This window comes from Tuber melanosporum, assembly GCF_000151645.1.
Source record: "Tuber melanosporum whole genome shotgun sequence assembly, scaffold_58, strain Mel28".
Lineage (NCBI taxonomy): Eukaryota > Fungi > Ascomycota > Pezizomycetes > Pezizales > Tuberaceae > Tuber > Tuber melanosporum.
The window spans coordinates 308,965-325,658 of record NW_003299104.1 but is presented as its reverse complement, the minus strand read 5'-3'; the positions used below and the strand labels follow the sequence as shown (position 1 = coordinate 325,658).

The 16,694-nt window shown below is 47.0% G+C and overlaps 1 protein-coding gene across 1 annotated transcript; it reads right to left on the bottom strand.

Moving 5' to 3' along the window:
- Positions 1–12,287: 12,287 nt before the first annotated feature.
- GSTUM_00009531001 (uncharacterized protein) lies at positions 12,288–14,125 on the bottom strand (the record flags this gene model as incomplete). The annotated part of the gene is made up of 4 exons (XM_002840769.1): positions 12,288–12,425; positions 12,479–12,842; positions 12,899–13,832; positions 13,882–14,125. The coding sequence occupies 4 exons, from the start codon at positions 14,123–14,125 to the stop codon at positions 12,288–12,290; spliced, it is 1,680 nt and encodes a 559-aa protein (XP_002840815.1).
- Positions 14,126–16,694: the final 2,569 nt, after the last annotated feature.

The window sequence follows — 16,694 nt, the reverse complement described above, 5'->3', positions numbered from 1 at the left end:
CGGGACCTAACGCAATTCTTGGCGTCTACTGTCACGTCTACCATCATCCAGGCTGCCCCACATCTATTTCTACTTTCTGATCTATCTGTATACACCGTCATGTATCCTAGGATCAATGATACCTCTTCCTCTACCTCCCGGTATCTCTTTAATGCTCCATCCTTGGAGTCCCTTATATCGAAACTAAGGTCAAACTTCATCTTGTTCCCGCTTTCCTGCACCATTTCCTCCATGTCCTCAAATGCCCATTTCCTCCTGATACATCCGTGCCATGGATTCTCTTTCCTGTAACCCATTCCCACCATCCTCTGCTAGCATCTTCGTTGCATGTACTTCCCCTACACATGTACTAGTGGTGTCCCTGTCTCCGCCAACAGTATGTTGTTGGCTGTTCTTAATGGTGCCCTCACTACCGACTGCAATGTATTATTGACATGTACTTGTAGTCTTTTTATGAGGTCCGGTTCATCCATCACGAATTCCAATCCGTAGTACACCGTTGGCAGGTACGCTCCATCCACCAGCCTCAGTGTTTCCCATGCTACTAGACCTCCGGTGCTCCCATCTCTCCTTAATAGCGCCGCCATCCTCCTTACCATACACGTCCCCTGGTCCACCCAGTACGTCATGTGGTTTTCCCATCCACCCCCCTTCGTGAACCTGTACCCCAGTATTCATATTTCACTGACCAGTTTCACATCTACTCCTTTCAGGGAAATCCTTCCCCAATCACCCTCCTGGAACCCAATCCACTTCGTTTTAGCCAGAGCGAATGACATCCCTCTCCCCAATGCCATCCCATCGCATAATCCAAATACTTTCTCCAGAGTCTCCTTCACGATCCTCCTCCCTTTTCCTGCCACCATGATTGTTCCATCGTCCACATAGCTCGATACCATGTACCTCAAATCGGGTGTATAGCATATCCTCAGCTTGAAAATGTCCACCACATAAACTCCAAATAGGAAGGGTGACAACAGCGATCCCTGCAGGGTCCCGCAGTTCGTGTTGTAATACTCGCTTCTCCTACTATTGAACCGGAACCTTATCTTTCTGCATTTAGTCCCTCTTCCGACCCAATCGCAGAGTTCCCTACTCGCACCCATTTCCTCGAAGAATGTCAACAATCTCCCTGTATCCATTCTATCGATTCCTCCCTCTACATCTATTGATAGTGCTGCGCAATCCATCTCCTCTGAATGCTTGAAAAACTCGCACATTTCAGCTGTTATGTCATGGCAGGATCTCCTCTTCCTAGACCCTATACACCCCTCCCACTGATCTCTCCTCTCCATTCTCTTTGTATCCCAATGATACCCATGCCTTGGTATGCTTTACCAATACAAAGCATCCAATCATCTCTTTCCTCATATACACCTCCACTCTGCTCCCTTTCACAGAAGAAAATAAACTATATACACTCTTCTCCACCATCACTCTTCGACCCTCTCCATATACTAATTGGTCAGCAATAAAAAATACATCAACAAAAGAAAATAAATCCATCACCAGCATCCTATTCTCTAAGGACACTCCCACATTGATAGTGCATATTTTCACCCTCATTTAAGGTTTTCATGAACCCCATACCTTCATTATCTATCACCTCCACCACCTTCTTTTTCCCTTTACACATCGCCCTGATGTGTCCTTCTTTCCCACAGTTAAAAAAGTACATTTTCCTCTCCCTTCTATTCTCTATCACCTTCTTTCTCTTTGCATCCTCTAACAAAACAATATCCTGCCCTTCCTTAATCACCACCACCTCCTCCCCTCTTGTTTTTGCCTCTAGTGCCATATCCGCCACTGGGGTCCTCCTCACCCCATTCTCCGCGTTCTTCAATCGATTCTGGGATTTGTCCGCCACTCCCGTCACCGACATCTCATCCGCCACAACCGGGGTTGATTTTCCTATCACCTCCTGGGTCTCCATCTCTCTTCTCAACCCGTGACAGTCTGGGTATCCTGCGAAGTGGTACCCTTCCCCACACAAAATGCATCTCCTCTTCGTGTGTTCACATGCACGGTTTACCGCTCCGCACTTTACCACCTTACACTCGTGCGCCCCCGACATGTGCGCCCCCGAACACCATCTGCACCTCCTCTGATTCCTGTACAAAGTTGCCCTATGCCCTATGCACATGCACTGTTGGCACAGGCTCGGCGATCTACCTTCCTCAAACAATCTCACGTCCCTTGGTGCTCCCTTTACCACTAATCTTGATCTCCCTCCCTCCAACATCCTCCTAATCACAGGTGACTGGTCCACTACCAGCACTATTTCCCCACTCCCATTCCCTCTCCTCTTCATCACATCCATTCTCCCTGCCCAAGAGGGTCTTGTCGCCAACAAAACTCCCTTGTTGATTCTCTTGATGTCCTCCGCTACCATATCCAATCCTCCCCCACTGAACACATTGTCGAATGGTACTCTCACCACAAATAGTTTAACCTTAGGCATGTCTACCCTCAGGTCCCATCCTTTCAATCCCATCTCCTCCAAAGCTCCTCTGATTGCCAGGAAGAACTTCACCATCTCTGTCACCTTCTCGTTTGCAATCGTCAGGTGTATATCCCTGAACGCTGTTGTTGCTGCCATCGTACAGAATACTCTCGTCGCGTTTATCCCCGACAGGGTTTTGTTGACCTTGTATCTTACCATCTCCTGGTTCAACCCCTTCGGCTTCACGAACTTCTGGTCCCTTTTCCTTGGGGCCATCAGTTTCACCTTCCTTTCCCTCTCCCCCAGTCTCGGGGTCCCAGCTCTCAGTCCCCTCCTCTTTGTCTCCACCTTCACATACCCATCCCAGGGTTTTACACTTTTGATCTTCCTCGCCGTCTCCGCAAACATTAATCTTTCTTGCGTCTTCTTCTTATAAGATGGCTCAGCCATCACCTTCACTGTCAGTAAAACCCTCGGTTTTACTTCATTTCTTCCACCCTTCTCCTCCATCTTTTTTCTCGGTAACACCACCGTTACTTGTTTCCTTTCCTCCTGTACTCCTCTTCACCCCGGTATTGACTCCTGGCAACCTCTCCCCCTCCTTCCTGCACCTTGTTGTCATGAATGTGGCTTAGCATGAAAAAGGGTTTCACGTGACACATGGTTATGAGTCACAGGTATGTTATTGTTTTGCGCATATGACCAATGCGGGTTATATGATTTGTTATGTGTGGGATTTGTGATACTTTCGCACACGGCTCAAGTATGAGTCATGAAATGTGCGCCTGACGGGTATGCCTTGCGAGGGTGCCTTGCGGGTAGGCCTTGCGTATATGATTTATGTTTCGCACATGACCTCATTACGAGGCCATGGGTTTCGCGCATATGACTCAGTCGAGTCATATGACTTATTTATTGTGTTATGATTGGTTTATGAGTTTTGCACATGACCTCGCTATGAGGTCATGGGTTTTCAGCATGTGATCTCTTTGGTCACACCATTAGTTTGTTATAATTTGGTTTCGCACATGTGACCACTTTAGGGCACATGACTAAAGGCGGGAAGAACACTATATAAGGAGGTTGATGTGGCCGAGGAAGATAGGTTCTTCATGCTTTGTTCTAAATACTTTTCCACTTATTACTTTAATGAATATAAAAACATCTTTACGATCTTTATCTTTATTGCAACGTTATCATTGCGCCGAGGAAGTCCTGCAGGAAGACAAGTTAGTGAAAGCTTACAATAGGCGTTCCCAATAGAAGACAAAGGTCTTGTACTATCGGTAACGTAGGCAGAGGCCTATAGCTATTGTAAGACAAAGAAAGAAGAAGACAGAAAAGACAAGTATCGTTCCCCGTCGCCAAGAACTAACTATCTAGAAAGGGATCGTTATACTTGTGCATCCCTTCTCCTCAATCTCCTCCAATCTTTCTCTAAGCCCGTCACTTTCATACCTCAGTCCCGATATCAGCCCCTCCAATCTCACTCTTCTATCGTGATCCGATAGAGTCGATTCCAACTGCTCCTCCACCTCATCCATTTCCACATCCACCAATGCAGGTACCGCTTGACCTGCCTCAAAGTCCTCCAAAGCCTCCAGCATATCCATCGTTGCACCGCTTGTAACGTGTTCGCAAGGTGCTAATCACGTTATCGGTAAAGATACGATAGTTGGCAGGTGGCCTGCTCTTCCGGAGAGGAGGCGAGAGCTGAGAACCAAAGGAGGCTTCGAGGGTGTACTGAGAAACAAAGAAGCAACCGTTCAACCAAGTATATTGAAATACTGTCTGTCGAAGTCTGCCTTTTCTGTCATAGAAACAGGCGGTCTATAAATACACAAATCTGTTCATGTCTAGCATGAACGAAACTAATCAAAGGTATCAATTGATACTCTTTGGTAAAACTCCTTAAGTATCAAAGCGATACTTAAAACAAAACATAAAACAAAACCAAGTATCAAACGATACTTAAAACAAACCAAGTATCAAAGCGATACTTAAAACAAAACATAAAACAAAACCAATAACCAAGTACCCGTACCGGTTACATTCCCCAAAACAAAACAACTGTTTAAACAAACAAAACTTAATAATCATCAAAAGCGGAGTCTGAGAAACTAAAGGCTTCAGTTTCCGCTAAAAACTCTTCATCTTAAGTGTCACGCCAGGGACAAGAGGAAACTCTAAGGAAACACTTAGACTCGAAGAAATCTAAATCACAGTAGTCACGAATACCAGATTCGTGCTGAACATCAACCCAAGCATGATCGCAATCAGGACAGTAGTCAATCCAGAGGATTTCGAAGTAGTATTCAAGTTGGATAGCATCATGGTTCAACAACAGTCCAACAATCTGTTGTCGCTGCCTCACATTGAGCTCCACATAGTTTGACATCGTTATGGTATTCGGATGGTGATTGGTGACTAGATAAAGTTGTCGAGGGCCTTCTCTATAGCTTGATTTTCCTCATCGCTGCTTTCGAACTCCAACTCAAAGTATGGTGCCCAAAATCCATCTCTAGCTTCGAGTTCTGCGTACCATCGCTCAGTTTCAGGCATTGTAGGTGTCCAGCATATGGTGATATAATTGATTGTTGGGGGGAGGGATTCATTTGGCATGTTGTCTTTCCACCATCCGTTCACCATATCCATAGCGTGCTCTAGTCCTTCCAGTGGTTCCCAACTGTTTTCGCTCGTTGGATATCCTTTCCATTTGACTAGGAACTGATCATTTCCATGCCAAGGTGGTGGTCTCTGATTTCTTCAACTTCCCATTCATCCTTCTTATCGATAATGATAGGTACAGGCCGAGAGTGGGTTCTTCCAGGAAACTTGGAGTTGTCATTTGGATGGAATTGCTTGACAGCTAAGGCGTGAAAGACTGCGGTATTGCGGCGGTACATGCGTCCATCCATCTGGACAGTGTAGTTCTCTGTATTCTCGTCAAAGGATATGACTTTGAAGGGTCCGTGCCATCGGGGTTGCAGTTTCTTGCTGCGTCCGACATTGGTAATGAACATGTTACCATGTACCATGAGCATGTCTCCTGATGAGATGGGAACATGTTTGCGTCGTCGTTTCTGGGCAGTAGTGGTGCTTCGGAATCGGGCAGCCTTAACAGCTTGGAAGGCATCGTTCCGAATTGCTTGGTGGCGGTTTAGATGGTCATCAGAGGCGGGAACTGAGGAGTTCTTAAATAGTGTTGTAGGTAGGAGGGGGTATTGATGGCCAAAGACTGCCTTGTATGGTGACATTCCCAAGGTATCTGAAAATCCAGCATTGATATATGCAGCGAGCTCAACAAGGGCTGGTTCCCAGTTGGTTTGTCGTTCATTTATCATGTTCCTAATTCCGGTCTTAACTTCGCAGATTTTTCGTTCTGCTTGGCCATTAGTCTCATGGTGTCCAGGGGCAGCCATAATGTGGTTTATTCTGAGAGAGGTCAAGGTTTGCTTCCAGAATCTGGCGGTAAAACAGGGATCAGCATCACTGACAATAGATAAGGGGTACCCATGGGGGGTAAACAGGTATCGTTGGAGGTTATTCCAAGTGTCTTTGGAGGAATCGGTAACCTTCATTGGTATTAACCAGGTGTATCCGGAAAATCGATCCACAGCTACCAGGATGGTGTCATATCCGGCGGACTTGTTGAATGGTCCTGCGAAATCGATGGCATAGGATTCAAATATTTCACATGGTAGTTGGAGGGTCTGAGCTTTCCCTTCAGGAAGTTGTGTTCACTCCTTGTTTGCCTGGCAGAGTTCACATTGTTTGACAAAATCGCGGAAATCCTTGCGCATCTCAGGCCAGTAAATATATTCTGAAGTATATTGAAGGTTGCGGTCCGCACTGTGGTGTCCTTTGTTGTGAATCTCGGATATGACATATTCTCTAATAGTCATTCCATTGAACATATGGCCTTTTGGTATGTATAGGCAGTGTTCACCATAACGGGTGCTGGAATAGACCATTCCATTTGATATGTTGTAGGAGCCGAGGTCTCCATGCCTGGAGCTATCCATGGCTTTGAAGTAAATCGGGTCATGGCGGTATCCTGCTATCATTTGGCTTCGAAAAGAGGAGGTTAATTCTTCTGTGGTCGATCTAACATATCGTTCATCCTCGATTAGGGATCCTCTTGTTGGTTCGATAGGGGCTTCCTCTTCCTCAAAGGTTTCATAGAATTGACGCCAATGCTCGGGAATAGTAGGGGGTATGACCGAGACAAAGGTTTCATTGTTATATACTCGTAAGGGTCCACCATATAGTGGTCGTGAATGGATTATGGGAGGAGAGGATGGCGGGGCAGACAGTGGGGGGTGTAAATAGGATATTGCATCCACGTAGGCTGCTGCTTGTTCAAGTTCTTCAAGACCTTGGTATCGTGTTGGAACAGGATTAAGGGTATGAGGAGGTTGGATCGATTCATATTTATTGATCATCTCTTCTGCTCCTTCTACGGTGTTGAAGCTGGTGTCTTTGGAATCATCAGCAGGCATATAGTACGGTCGCTGGTATCTGTTTCCGAACTTAATCTCAGTCTGGTGAAAAGGGCAGGTGTCGTGGTAACAGTGGGACCAGTGGAGTCTGCTTTGTTCAAGTTCGTGAGGAGGTGTACTGCGGAGCGTGCAATTGTCTTTCCATTCTTCATCAATGTCCTTTCCTCGTTCTGTTCCGGCAGCACTGTACATTGTGTAAGAGAAAGGATTGGAGGGAGCGGCAGAGCTGGCGGTAGCCATTGATGGTTCTTGTTCATAGGAGGTGTCGTCAGGGCTGTCCTCGCTTTGTCTTGTGTGGTCATGAACAAGTGGAGGGTTTGCGAGGTCTTGATTCTCATATAGGTGGGAGAGAGCATCAGCTAAATAGTTCGTTCTTCCAGGGGTATAGATGATTTTTGCATCGTATTTGCTGATCTCACCTATCCATCTCGTTCTTCTTCTTCCCGGTATTCTTTCTGTTTTAAGATTAGTGAGAGGTTGGTGGTCGGTGACAATAGTGAAGGCATTGCCCATCAGGATGTGGTTGAAAGCGGCGAGAGCATCAATCACAGCAAGGGCTTCCTTGTCTGTTGTTCCATAGTTCATCTGTGAGTTAGTGAACTTCCTGCTGTGTAATGCCGCCGGCCTTGCCGTTTCATGGGAGGCCCCTTGCCCAACCCATGCTCCAACTCCAACATCCAATGCATCAGTAATCAGCCATATCGGTTCTGGTTTACTATAGTCGATAGGTTGAATAACATTGGCGTTTTTAATCAATTCCTTGATGTTGGTAAAGGCTTGGTCATGAGTGTGGGTCCAGACAAATTCTGCATTGCCGGTAAGATCTGTGAGCGGCGCTGTCACAGTGGCGTGGTGTGGGAGGAACTGGGAAATATAGTTGACTAGTCCTAGGAATCGCATGAGTTCCTTTTGATTTCGGAGTGTTGACCATTCCGTTAAACATGCTATTTTTCCAGGGGCTGCATGTATTCCTTCATCATCTATAACATGTCCTAGGATATCAAGTTTATTGGCAAACAGAATTGATTTGTTTCTGCTAGCATAGAATTTAGCTTCCCTTAGTTTGGTACAAACCAATCCTATATGGTAGGCATGTTCTATTTCGGTGTTCGAGAAGATGAGAATATCATCAATGTAGACCCAAAAAAAATGGTGGAGGTATTCGCTTAGGAGGTTTTCCATAATTTGCATAAAGGTGGCGGGCGCATTCATATTACCTTGTAACATAACTCAGCTAAGGAAACTTCCGAAGGGTGTTTTGAAACTGTTGTAGTGTTCGCTTTCTGGATCTAACCTTGTTTGGAAGTAGGCATCGCTTAGATCAATCTTACTTCGGAATCTAGCCCGTCCAACTGCATTTAGGATCTGGGTTTCGTTTAGGATAGCGGAGCTGTCCATAACCGTGTTTTCGTTCCGTAGCTTGAGATCAACCAAGGGGCGGATTCTTTTACCATCTGCTTTGGGTTGACCAAACATAGGAGCGGCACCTGGGGCTTCTGCCCGGTAGATGACTCCTCTTCTTTGTTGTTGGTTGATCCAATCACAAAGTGGGCTTTTGTATGCGTCAGGAATAGAGTAGGTGGGTTGGTTCTTGAGATTGGAGGGGTCTCGGAGGCGGATGTGGTGGTTCACCTCTCTCATAGGTGGTAGTTCTTCGGGTATTTGATCAGGGAAAACATCAGAGTACTCATCCAATAGTCGTAGGGCAGTTGCTTCACAGACTGCGGCTCGGTACTCTCCGCTTGTTGGCTTGCATGAGACTCTAACCTTCTGCTCTGGGAAATCGATAGTTGATTCCCCACACCTGATTATTGCTTTGTGGCGGTTCAGGAATGGCATGCCTATTAGGGTATTGTATTTGGCTAGGTTTCCAATCAGCATTTCCTGGGGGGGTAGTATAGCAGAACCAAGTCGAATAGTCGCAGAACAGGTTTCATGGCTTGTGGATTGTGATCTCTTTACTGCCATATTGACTGGTATGGGTTGGTTAAGGTCTCGGGTTGGGAGTCCATGGACAGAGACAAAGGCATTACTGATCATATCTCTTCCAATTGCGCCAGTGTCGAATAGGACTCGAGCCCTTTTGCCATTGATCATGATAGTACCTTCCAGAGCAGTGTGTGCTTTGAATGTAGCCGGAGGTCGAACATTGTTGCATTCCACATCGATATATCCGATATGGATCTCTTCATATTCACTGGATTTGGCGTTATCGCTTTCAACATTGTTGGCCGATGCCTCTTGCTTAATTGCCTTTCCTTTTCCTTTCTTCGTAGGACAGTTCTTTGCCATGTGTCCTGTTTTTCCGCATTCAAAACATTCTCCTTTTTTTCGTCTCGATTCTTTGGAGGATTTTGTTTTCTTCTTGAAAACCCGTGGGGTATCATCTTCAGATTTGCTGGAGGCTTTGTGTCGTGGCTGGCTGATCCTACTAGAGGATGTCTGTGTTTTGTAGGCCTTGGTCTCATGGAGAATGGCGTCCTTTCGTTCTGCTCTTGCAATTATTACTGCAATATCATCGCCATCTTCCTCAAGTGGTTCTACTTCTCGCCGGAGGGTAGGGTGCATGGTGTTATAGAATCGTCGCTTCAGGATGTATTTGGAGATACTTCCTCTCTCCATCCGGTCCTTATACATCATTAGGTCTGTAGCCACATCGGTGATTCGCTTGACATGCATTCTGTTAACTTGCTGGAGTTGGTTGAATTTGTTGTATAGGAGGTCGTTGGTTATAGAGGATTGAAATCGTCCTTTCAGGTAATCGATAACTGTAGTTCCTCTTAATCTTACATTCCCGCCGAAATCCTTATAGCATTGGTAGTATGTATCGGTTGCCTTTCCTTCGCAGAATGATCCAATGATAAGTCCGGTTGTAGGGTCTTCCACATCTTTTCCTTGTAAGAGTAGGAAGTGTGAGAGTTCTGTTGCCCATCGGTCAAAGGCTTCAGGTTTGAGGTCTTTCCCTTCTCCTGTGAACTTCGCTGGGAGGTGGAGTTTAAACTTAGGGGGTTCAAATGCTGCGGGTACCTCCTCTTCTTCAGGCCTTGCCCGAGATTTCCCTCCTCCAGAAGGCCCTCCTCCTGTGCTAGCCATATCCGATTCGCTACTAGATTGGGGGTCGTTTGGAGGTTCAAAGGAAGGCTTTTTTGCTGGAATAGAAGGGAATTCTCCTGGAGGTTGTGTATCTTCCGTGTTTGCAGGATCGCCCGGCTCTTTAGCAGAGCGCCGGAGTTGTTTCTTTCTTGTAAGGTCTTGCCGTGGGATTTGCTTCCCACTCCTGGTCGTCAAAGACTCTATCTTGGGTTTAAGATGAAGCCGAATGTGCTGTGATTCTGCCGCTTCTCTCCGCTAGCGTTCTGAGGTGGATATCGATAGGTTGATCAGGCCTAAATCCAGGGACAGGTTCTTAACCACTTGCTGAGGTTAAAAAAATGTAACGTGTTCGCAAGGTGCTAATCACGTTATCGGTAAAGATACGATAGTTGGCAGGTGGCCTGCTCTTCCGGAGAGAAGGCGAGAGCTGAGATCAAACGGAGGCTTCGAGGGTGTACTGAGGAACAAAGAAGTAACCGTTCAACCAAGTATATTGAAATACTGTCTATCGAAGTCTGCCTTTTCTGTCATAGAAACAGGCGGTCTTTAAATACACAAATCTGTTCATGTCTAGCATGAACGAAACTAATCAAAGGTATCAATTGATACTCTTTGGTAAAACTCCTTAAGTATCAAAGCGATACTTAAAACAAAACATAAAACAAAACCAAGTATCAAACGATACTTAAAACAAACCAAGTATCAAAGCGATACTTAAAACAAAACATAAAACAAAACCAATAACCAAGTACCCGTACCGGTTACACCGCTCGAGTATTGCACCGTCTCAGGTAACGATACTTGGGTTTCCGGTACCCCGCTTTCCACATCATCCTTCCTGATGATGAATCTTTGAGAGTCTGGTAATCCCCTCCTCTTCTTCTTCCTGGTGCTCTGCTCACCCTCCTCCTCCGCCGATCTCTCCCTTCTGTTAGTCCATGGGGTCGAATTTCCACTTACCTCCTCTGCATGCTTGCTATCCCTCAAATCTCTCCTCTTGCTTGTTTGCCCCCCCCCCAGGTTCATATCCGTGTCTGGGACGTAGTCCTCATCCCTCTCATCATCCGACTTGTACTTCTTGTACAACTCCCGGTGTCCCGATGATAGTTCCCCTATCATGTCCCTATCCGTCTCCATCGTTTCCATCCCTGACGACTCCTCCGTCACTGAAACCATTCCCAGCACATATGTTGAGTCTGGTGAAGTATCCTCGAAGAAAATTCCTACTGAATTTCCCTTGTCCACCTTGCAACCATCACACCCCGCCATCGCTAGCACCATTCTTATTGCCACCTTCAACTCCGAAATCGATCTCGCTCCTGCCTCATTAATGTAGTCCCGTAATTTTTCATCACTCACCTTCTTTTCACACCCCCTCCCGTGCACAAATTCCAACCCAATACCCCTCGGTACCACGTACGAGGTGACCAGCATCCTCCTTAGTAGTACTTGTTCCCTTACCCCTTCCATTCCCTCACTATTCATCCCACCAGGTCCTTTCCCGAAAACGTGAAGCTTTCCGAAATTCTCACGATAGTCAGTCCAACCAATTAAAAATTTTCACTCACCAATCAAAATATGCCACAACAAGACTCCGGTCCAAATCAAAATAATTTCTCGAGTCGTTTGTGAAGGTCAATGGGAATTACCGTACTCAGCCCTCGACAAGCTTAGCCGAGAACTCGAAGGTTAAAAGAGTAACATAAATTACTAGTTAAATTGATGGGATCTACAAGTAGACTACCAAGTTCAGCTCGACAAAGCTGCACCGCGTCTAGAAAGCACTATTCCTTCTCGGGATGCTTTGTCCGAGATCAGCGATGGTGGATCTATCGAGAGTTTACTGTACGGTACCGGTACCGTATTGCATGCGATCTCCTTCATCCGGTAAGGTACGATAATTTCGGCTTTTTCCCCCCGGAAAAGAGGTACTTATTGCATCCATTTACTTCGTCCAGGGGGGGACACAGTGCAGAGGACACTAAAGAGATATAGGTTCTCCATTGTTCAAAATATTAGATTTCAATAATATTACTCTGACAGTCCAACTGCCACATTAATTATTACATATTATCCCTGTTTCACCCGCTTCTGCCTCTGATATCCCCGCGCAGAGGGCCTTCGGCTTTCTATACAGTGCGCTGTTTCCTCCGAAATCCCTAGGGAATTCTCCTGAACGGGATTCCCATATCATACACCTTGAAGGCATCACCAGCATTGACATCTAGTCTCATGAGCAGTCCATAGCCTTATATCCACGCATACACCACAAGGCTAGCAACGGATAGACCAAGGACGGTCGCCTTGGAGATGGCCGTTATTGAGCCCGCGGACTTTTTAACACCCGGCTCTCCCGCAGAGCCTGTGCATTTCTCTACAGGTGGAATCTGAATACTATTTAGTACAGAGAAGTGCAAGAGTTGAAAAATGTGCAACGTACCTTCTCCAGATAGTGGATGACGCCATTCTTGGCAATAACATTAGCCTTGGTGATCCGGACGCCATTGACAAGGATATCATTGCCCTTTCGTGTAACGCGCAACGAGCCCTCACCCCTCGTCTGCAAGCAAAGGCCGTCACTCATATCAGGCTCGTACGAAAGGCCATCGTGGACCATCCGGTTTAGATCGGCCGACGCTGGCAGGTTTGCTTGATCCAAATTGGAGTCCTGCACGGCGAAGATTGTCACCATCCGCTTTTCCGACAGCTCTTTCAAGAGATTCGCATTCTGCAGCGCTGTGGACCATAAGCGGCCCTGGGTGTCTGCAAAAGCGGTCTCAAGCGCGTGTGGAAGGGTAAAGAACCTTTGATAATTATTAGTTCACTTGTTTTTCATACGAGCGTAGAGTGGTGCGCTTACCCATCACACTTCTTGATAACACCACCCTCAAAAGGTATCTCTTCGGCATGCACCAATGTCGAATTTCCAAATCCGGAGATGATGTGAACCGTACCATTCTCACTGGTCACAGGATTTGAGACCACGCGAGCTCCTTCACCGGCCCCGAGGTCAACGTATTTGGTTTCTCCTACCAAGGTGGTCTTGAGGGTGCTCGGCACGCGCTTGATATCCGGAGCGCCCTTGGGCTTCTCTGCGAACTGCTGGCTGGTGTTAGGGTCGACGAGCACCTTGCGGCGGGCAAGCCTCCGTGGATCGTCCTGCAGGTACTTGAGGAATTCTAGAACGAACTGGGCGGTGGGCGCGAAAATGTAGTATTCCTTCTTTTCCTCGAGTCCTTCAAAGACGGCTGGCGCTTGCGATAAAAGGTCTCCGAAAGGTTTGGTTTGGGGGTCCTTCGCGAGTGCTGCAAGCACGGCAGCTTTATAGCTACTTGGGGCAGGCTTGTGATTGGCGACTGTTTGGAGCGGGAGCACTTCGCCGGTGTATGCCAAGGTGACAGGATTGTTGGAGATGGTGGCTGTAATGGAGCCATGGGTGGTGGTCACTGGTGCTGCTTCCTTGGGCGCCACTGAGTCTTCGTCGACCGTGGGGAAAGACGTGGGCTCTGGGCGCTTAGTGGAAGGTCGGTTGGACAACGTTTTTCTCTCATTGGAGCTCGAGGATCGGTCTGCGTTGGGACTTAAAGACCGGTTTGTGTTGGAGCTTGAGGGATTGCTTGCACTAGAACTTGAGGATCGGCTCACAGAAGATGTTCTCGTCGCGGATGGAAATCGGGTGGGCCTTGAGAAGCCAGCGGGAATTTGAAGACCACTATTGCGGGCACATGTTTCGGGATCCAATTCGTTAGGGCAGCACAAACCGTTGAAGAGACAGTACGTTCCCGGTATACACCCTACTGTCGTTAATTATCATTCATTGAACTCAGCAGGTATCTGACATACTATAGCTGGCGCTGGCGTTACAGCAAGTAGCCCCATTCTGGATATCATAACAAACATTACCGCATCTGGCCCAGCCATTGATCTGACAGCCGCCGTTCAAAGTACTTGTCAATGGCGGTCTGAACGCAGTAGTCGTCGCGGCGTTTTGACGAACAAGGACACGGGTGATATCTGCTTGCTTGTCGTCAGGGTGGGCATTGCCCATATAGATAGTGAGGGAGAGTAAGATGATTGATTTCAACATTTTAGATTGGTGTAAGATTCAAGTTCAAACTAGGGAATCGTGAATAATAGCAAGGCGAACACAAGAAGAGGGATGGACTGAGAAATGCAACGTGAGGGTCCTACCTTTATACTTGTATCTAAACAGTGGGATGTATATCAATGTATATATTGGTACCTAGATACGGAGATCATTTACCATCTATATCTTCAATCCCTGTTCCCAGCTGCATTTGCTCTGGAAAAGCACCATCTGAATCAAAACATAGTATATACGGTAGGTGGGAAATCACACTCAATCCTTGTGCCAGTAAGCCTTAATATTTTGACAGAACTAGCTAGCGTTCATTCCACAACATGTTTGTTATGCGAATGTGCCGCCACTCGCCCCGAGGCGGGGGAAGTGGTCGTGAGTGGGGGAGAGTCGTGCGGATCAGGAGAGAAAATTTTCCGAACTTTTGATGAGAGTGATTCAGTTGCCTTGTTCCACTGTGCTTTGCGCATACCCCTGGTACCTGGGCTAGCACCTGCTGTGTTACCGGAGAGAAACCTAGAACAGACGAAAGCAGTTAAATATCCGCTCTAAGAAGGAGAGGGAGGGTCGGCGAATGGTGCATAGCGACACAAGACGCCTGTTTCAATTTGCCCTGGTAATAACTGTATAATCAATGTGCCTACCAGTATCCACAATTCCGGAGTCAGTGTGTTACTGTAAGAAGTTGGCCCCGGAAACCTTACTCGGACAACCACTACTCGTACAAGTAATATAGAAACTTGAAATAACCGAGCCACGCCGTATGTCATTGGGCTTTGCACGATCAGCAAGGATTGGCAATCCTGTTATTTTGTCTCGGAGGAGGGAGTGTGCTTTTACTCAACTTCCAACCCCCTAAGTGGAGGCGGGGGGGAAAGAAACCTTACTGTAAAAGGCAAACATTATCTATTCTACAGTATTCACTCTCTAAATCTACAATCTGGGATCTGGCCCGGATCCCCCCCGATCAGGGGCAGAACACACGGAAGAAATAGCGTCATCCAGATGGAGCCCAGTTCGGGATCCCCGATGATGGATCTAACAAGTAAATATGATATCAAAACAAGAGTTTTAGGGGCACAAAAATAATATATCCGGAAAGAGTCAAGTGCCGAATCTCGGTCCACCCTTTTCTCTTTTTTCCAACAGAGAAAACCCTGTTTGAAAAGCCGATTACACTTCGGAGCTGCGATCCCTCTAGCAAAGCGAAAGGAAGAGTAAAATAAGAGCCATAGAGACTCAGTCACGGCACTTGTACAAGCACTCCCTTATTTACAATATCCTAGTCAATCAAGTACCCCACCCCCGTGCCCCTAATGGTGGTGGACAACATTTGGCGCCGGAAAGTTTTCCAATGAGTCGTGAAGATACTGTACTGTAGTACAAGTACGTATTGTCATGGTTTGGTTCTTTGGCGAGTCAGCTGGGCTCGAGGAAAAACTGATGTTGAAGGGGGGAGCCGCGTTACCAGGGTGGTTTGCAATCCGTGGGTCGCAATGACGCGCAGTGCTCGCTGTAAGTTACTGCATACCCGCGAGTAAAAAACCAAACTGGGCAGGTGCCCATCAGGGATCAACTGCCGTAGGCTCTACAACACCCCCGTCCGTCACCCACCCGCGCAGTTTTGCCGCGGTACGGCGAAGACTAGGGCCCGGTGGCGCACTCGAGATTTCAAATAATTCCAAGAGCAGATTATGAATTGATGATACAAAGTAGGGATGGCCGATGCCTTGTTTGCTGTAGATAGCATACCAGTAGGGAGGTATGATATTCTACTCCTGAAGCAGAACTCTCGCCGACTAGAGGGAATAAGGATTGGTTCCAACAGATGGTGGTATAGCGCCTAAATTTTGTTTCCCGGCATTTTACTAGCCAGGACTGTTCGAGTACCGGTAACAGGGAGTCAGGGGGTGAATCTGGTACCGTAGCCACCATATCCAGTTCCATACTTTTACCCCTGCTCACCGAACACTCCTTGCTAAGAAGATATAGAAAACCTGGGCACTGTACCTGCGCACGCAAGGCTAGAAGGGGTGCAAAAAATTTCTTGCTCTTTTAAGGCGCCCAATGGGGGAGGGGTGTTGACATCTCCTCAGCCATCGTGCATCGTACCACAGTGTTCTTAACGCAAAATATTCATCAGCTCACTTGGTTAACCAATCTGTTGGCCTGTCGATCTTCCCAGTCCAGCCGCCTTCAAATCTTGACCGGCATTACTTGTATCACTCGATCGCTGGTCACGCACGAAAAGAAAAATGGGCCAGAATGCCTGTTGAAAGCCACCTGAGCGCTAGTGCTTCCCTGCGGGCACATTGACTCACGGTCGGACTGGCGGTACCGCACTCGGAGTACATAATAGTTTAGCTCACCTAGTTACAGTACTACCGTATACTCGTACATCCTATGGTGAAAGGAGATTAAGGAAAGTGATGAAAGAGGCTCTGGGGGCTTTGATTGGAGTCTTGGTGTGCTGCGGGCTAATTGAGGAACCGTGTTTCTGGCAATCCACATCCAAGTTTTCCGATATTGTTTTTGCCGCGGGCCTCCCCCATGCCTG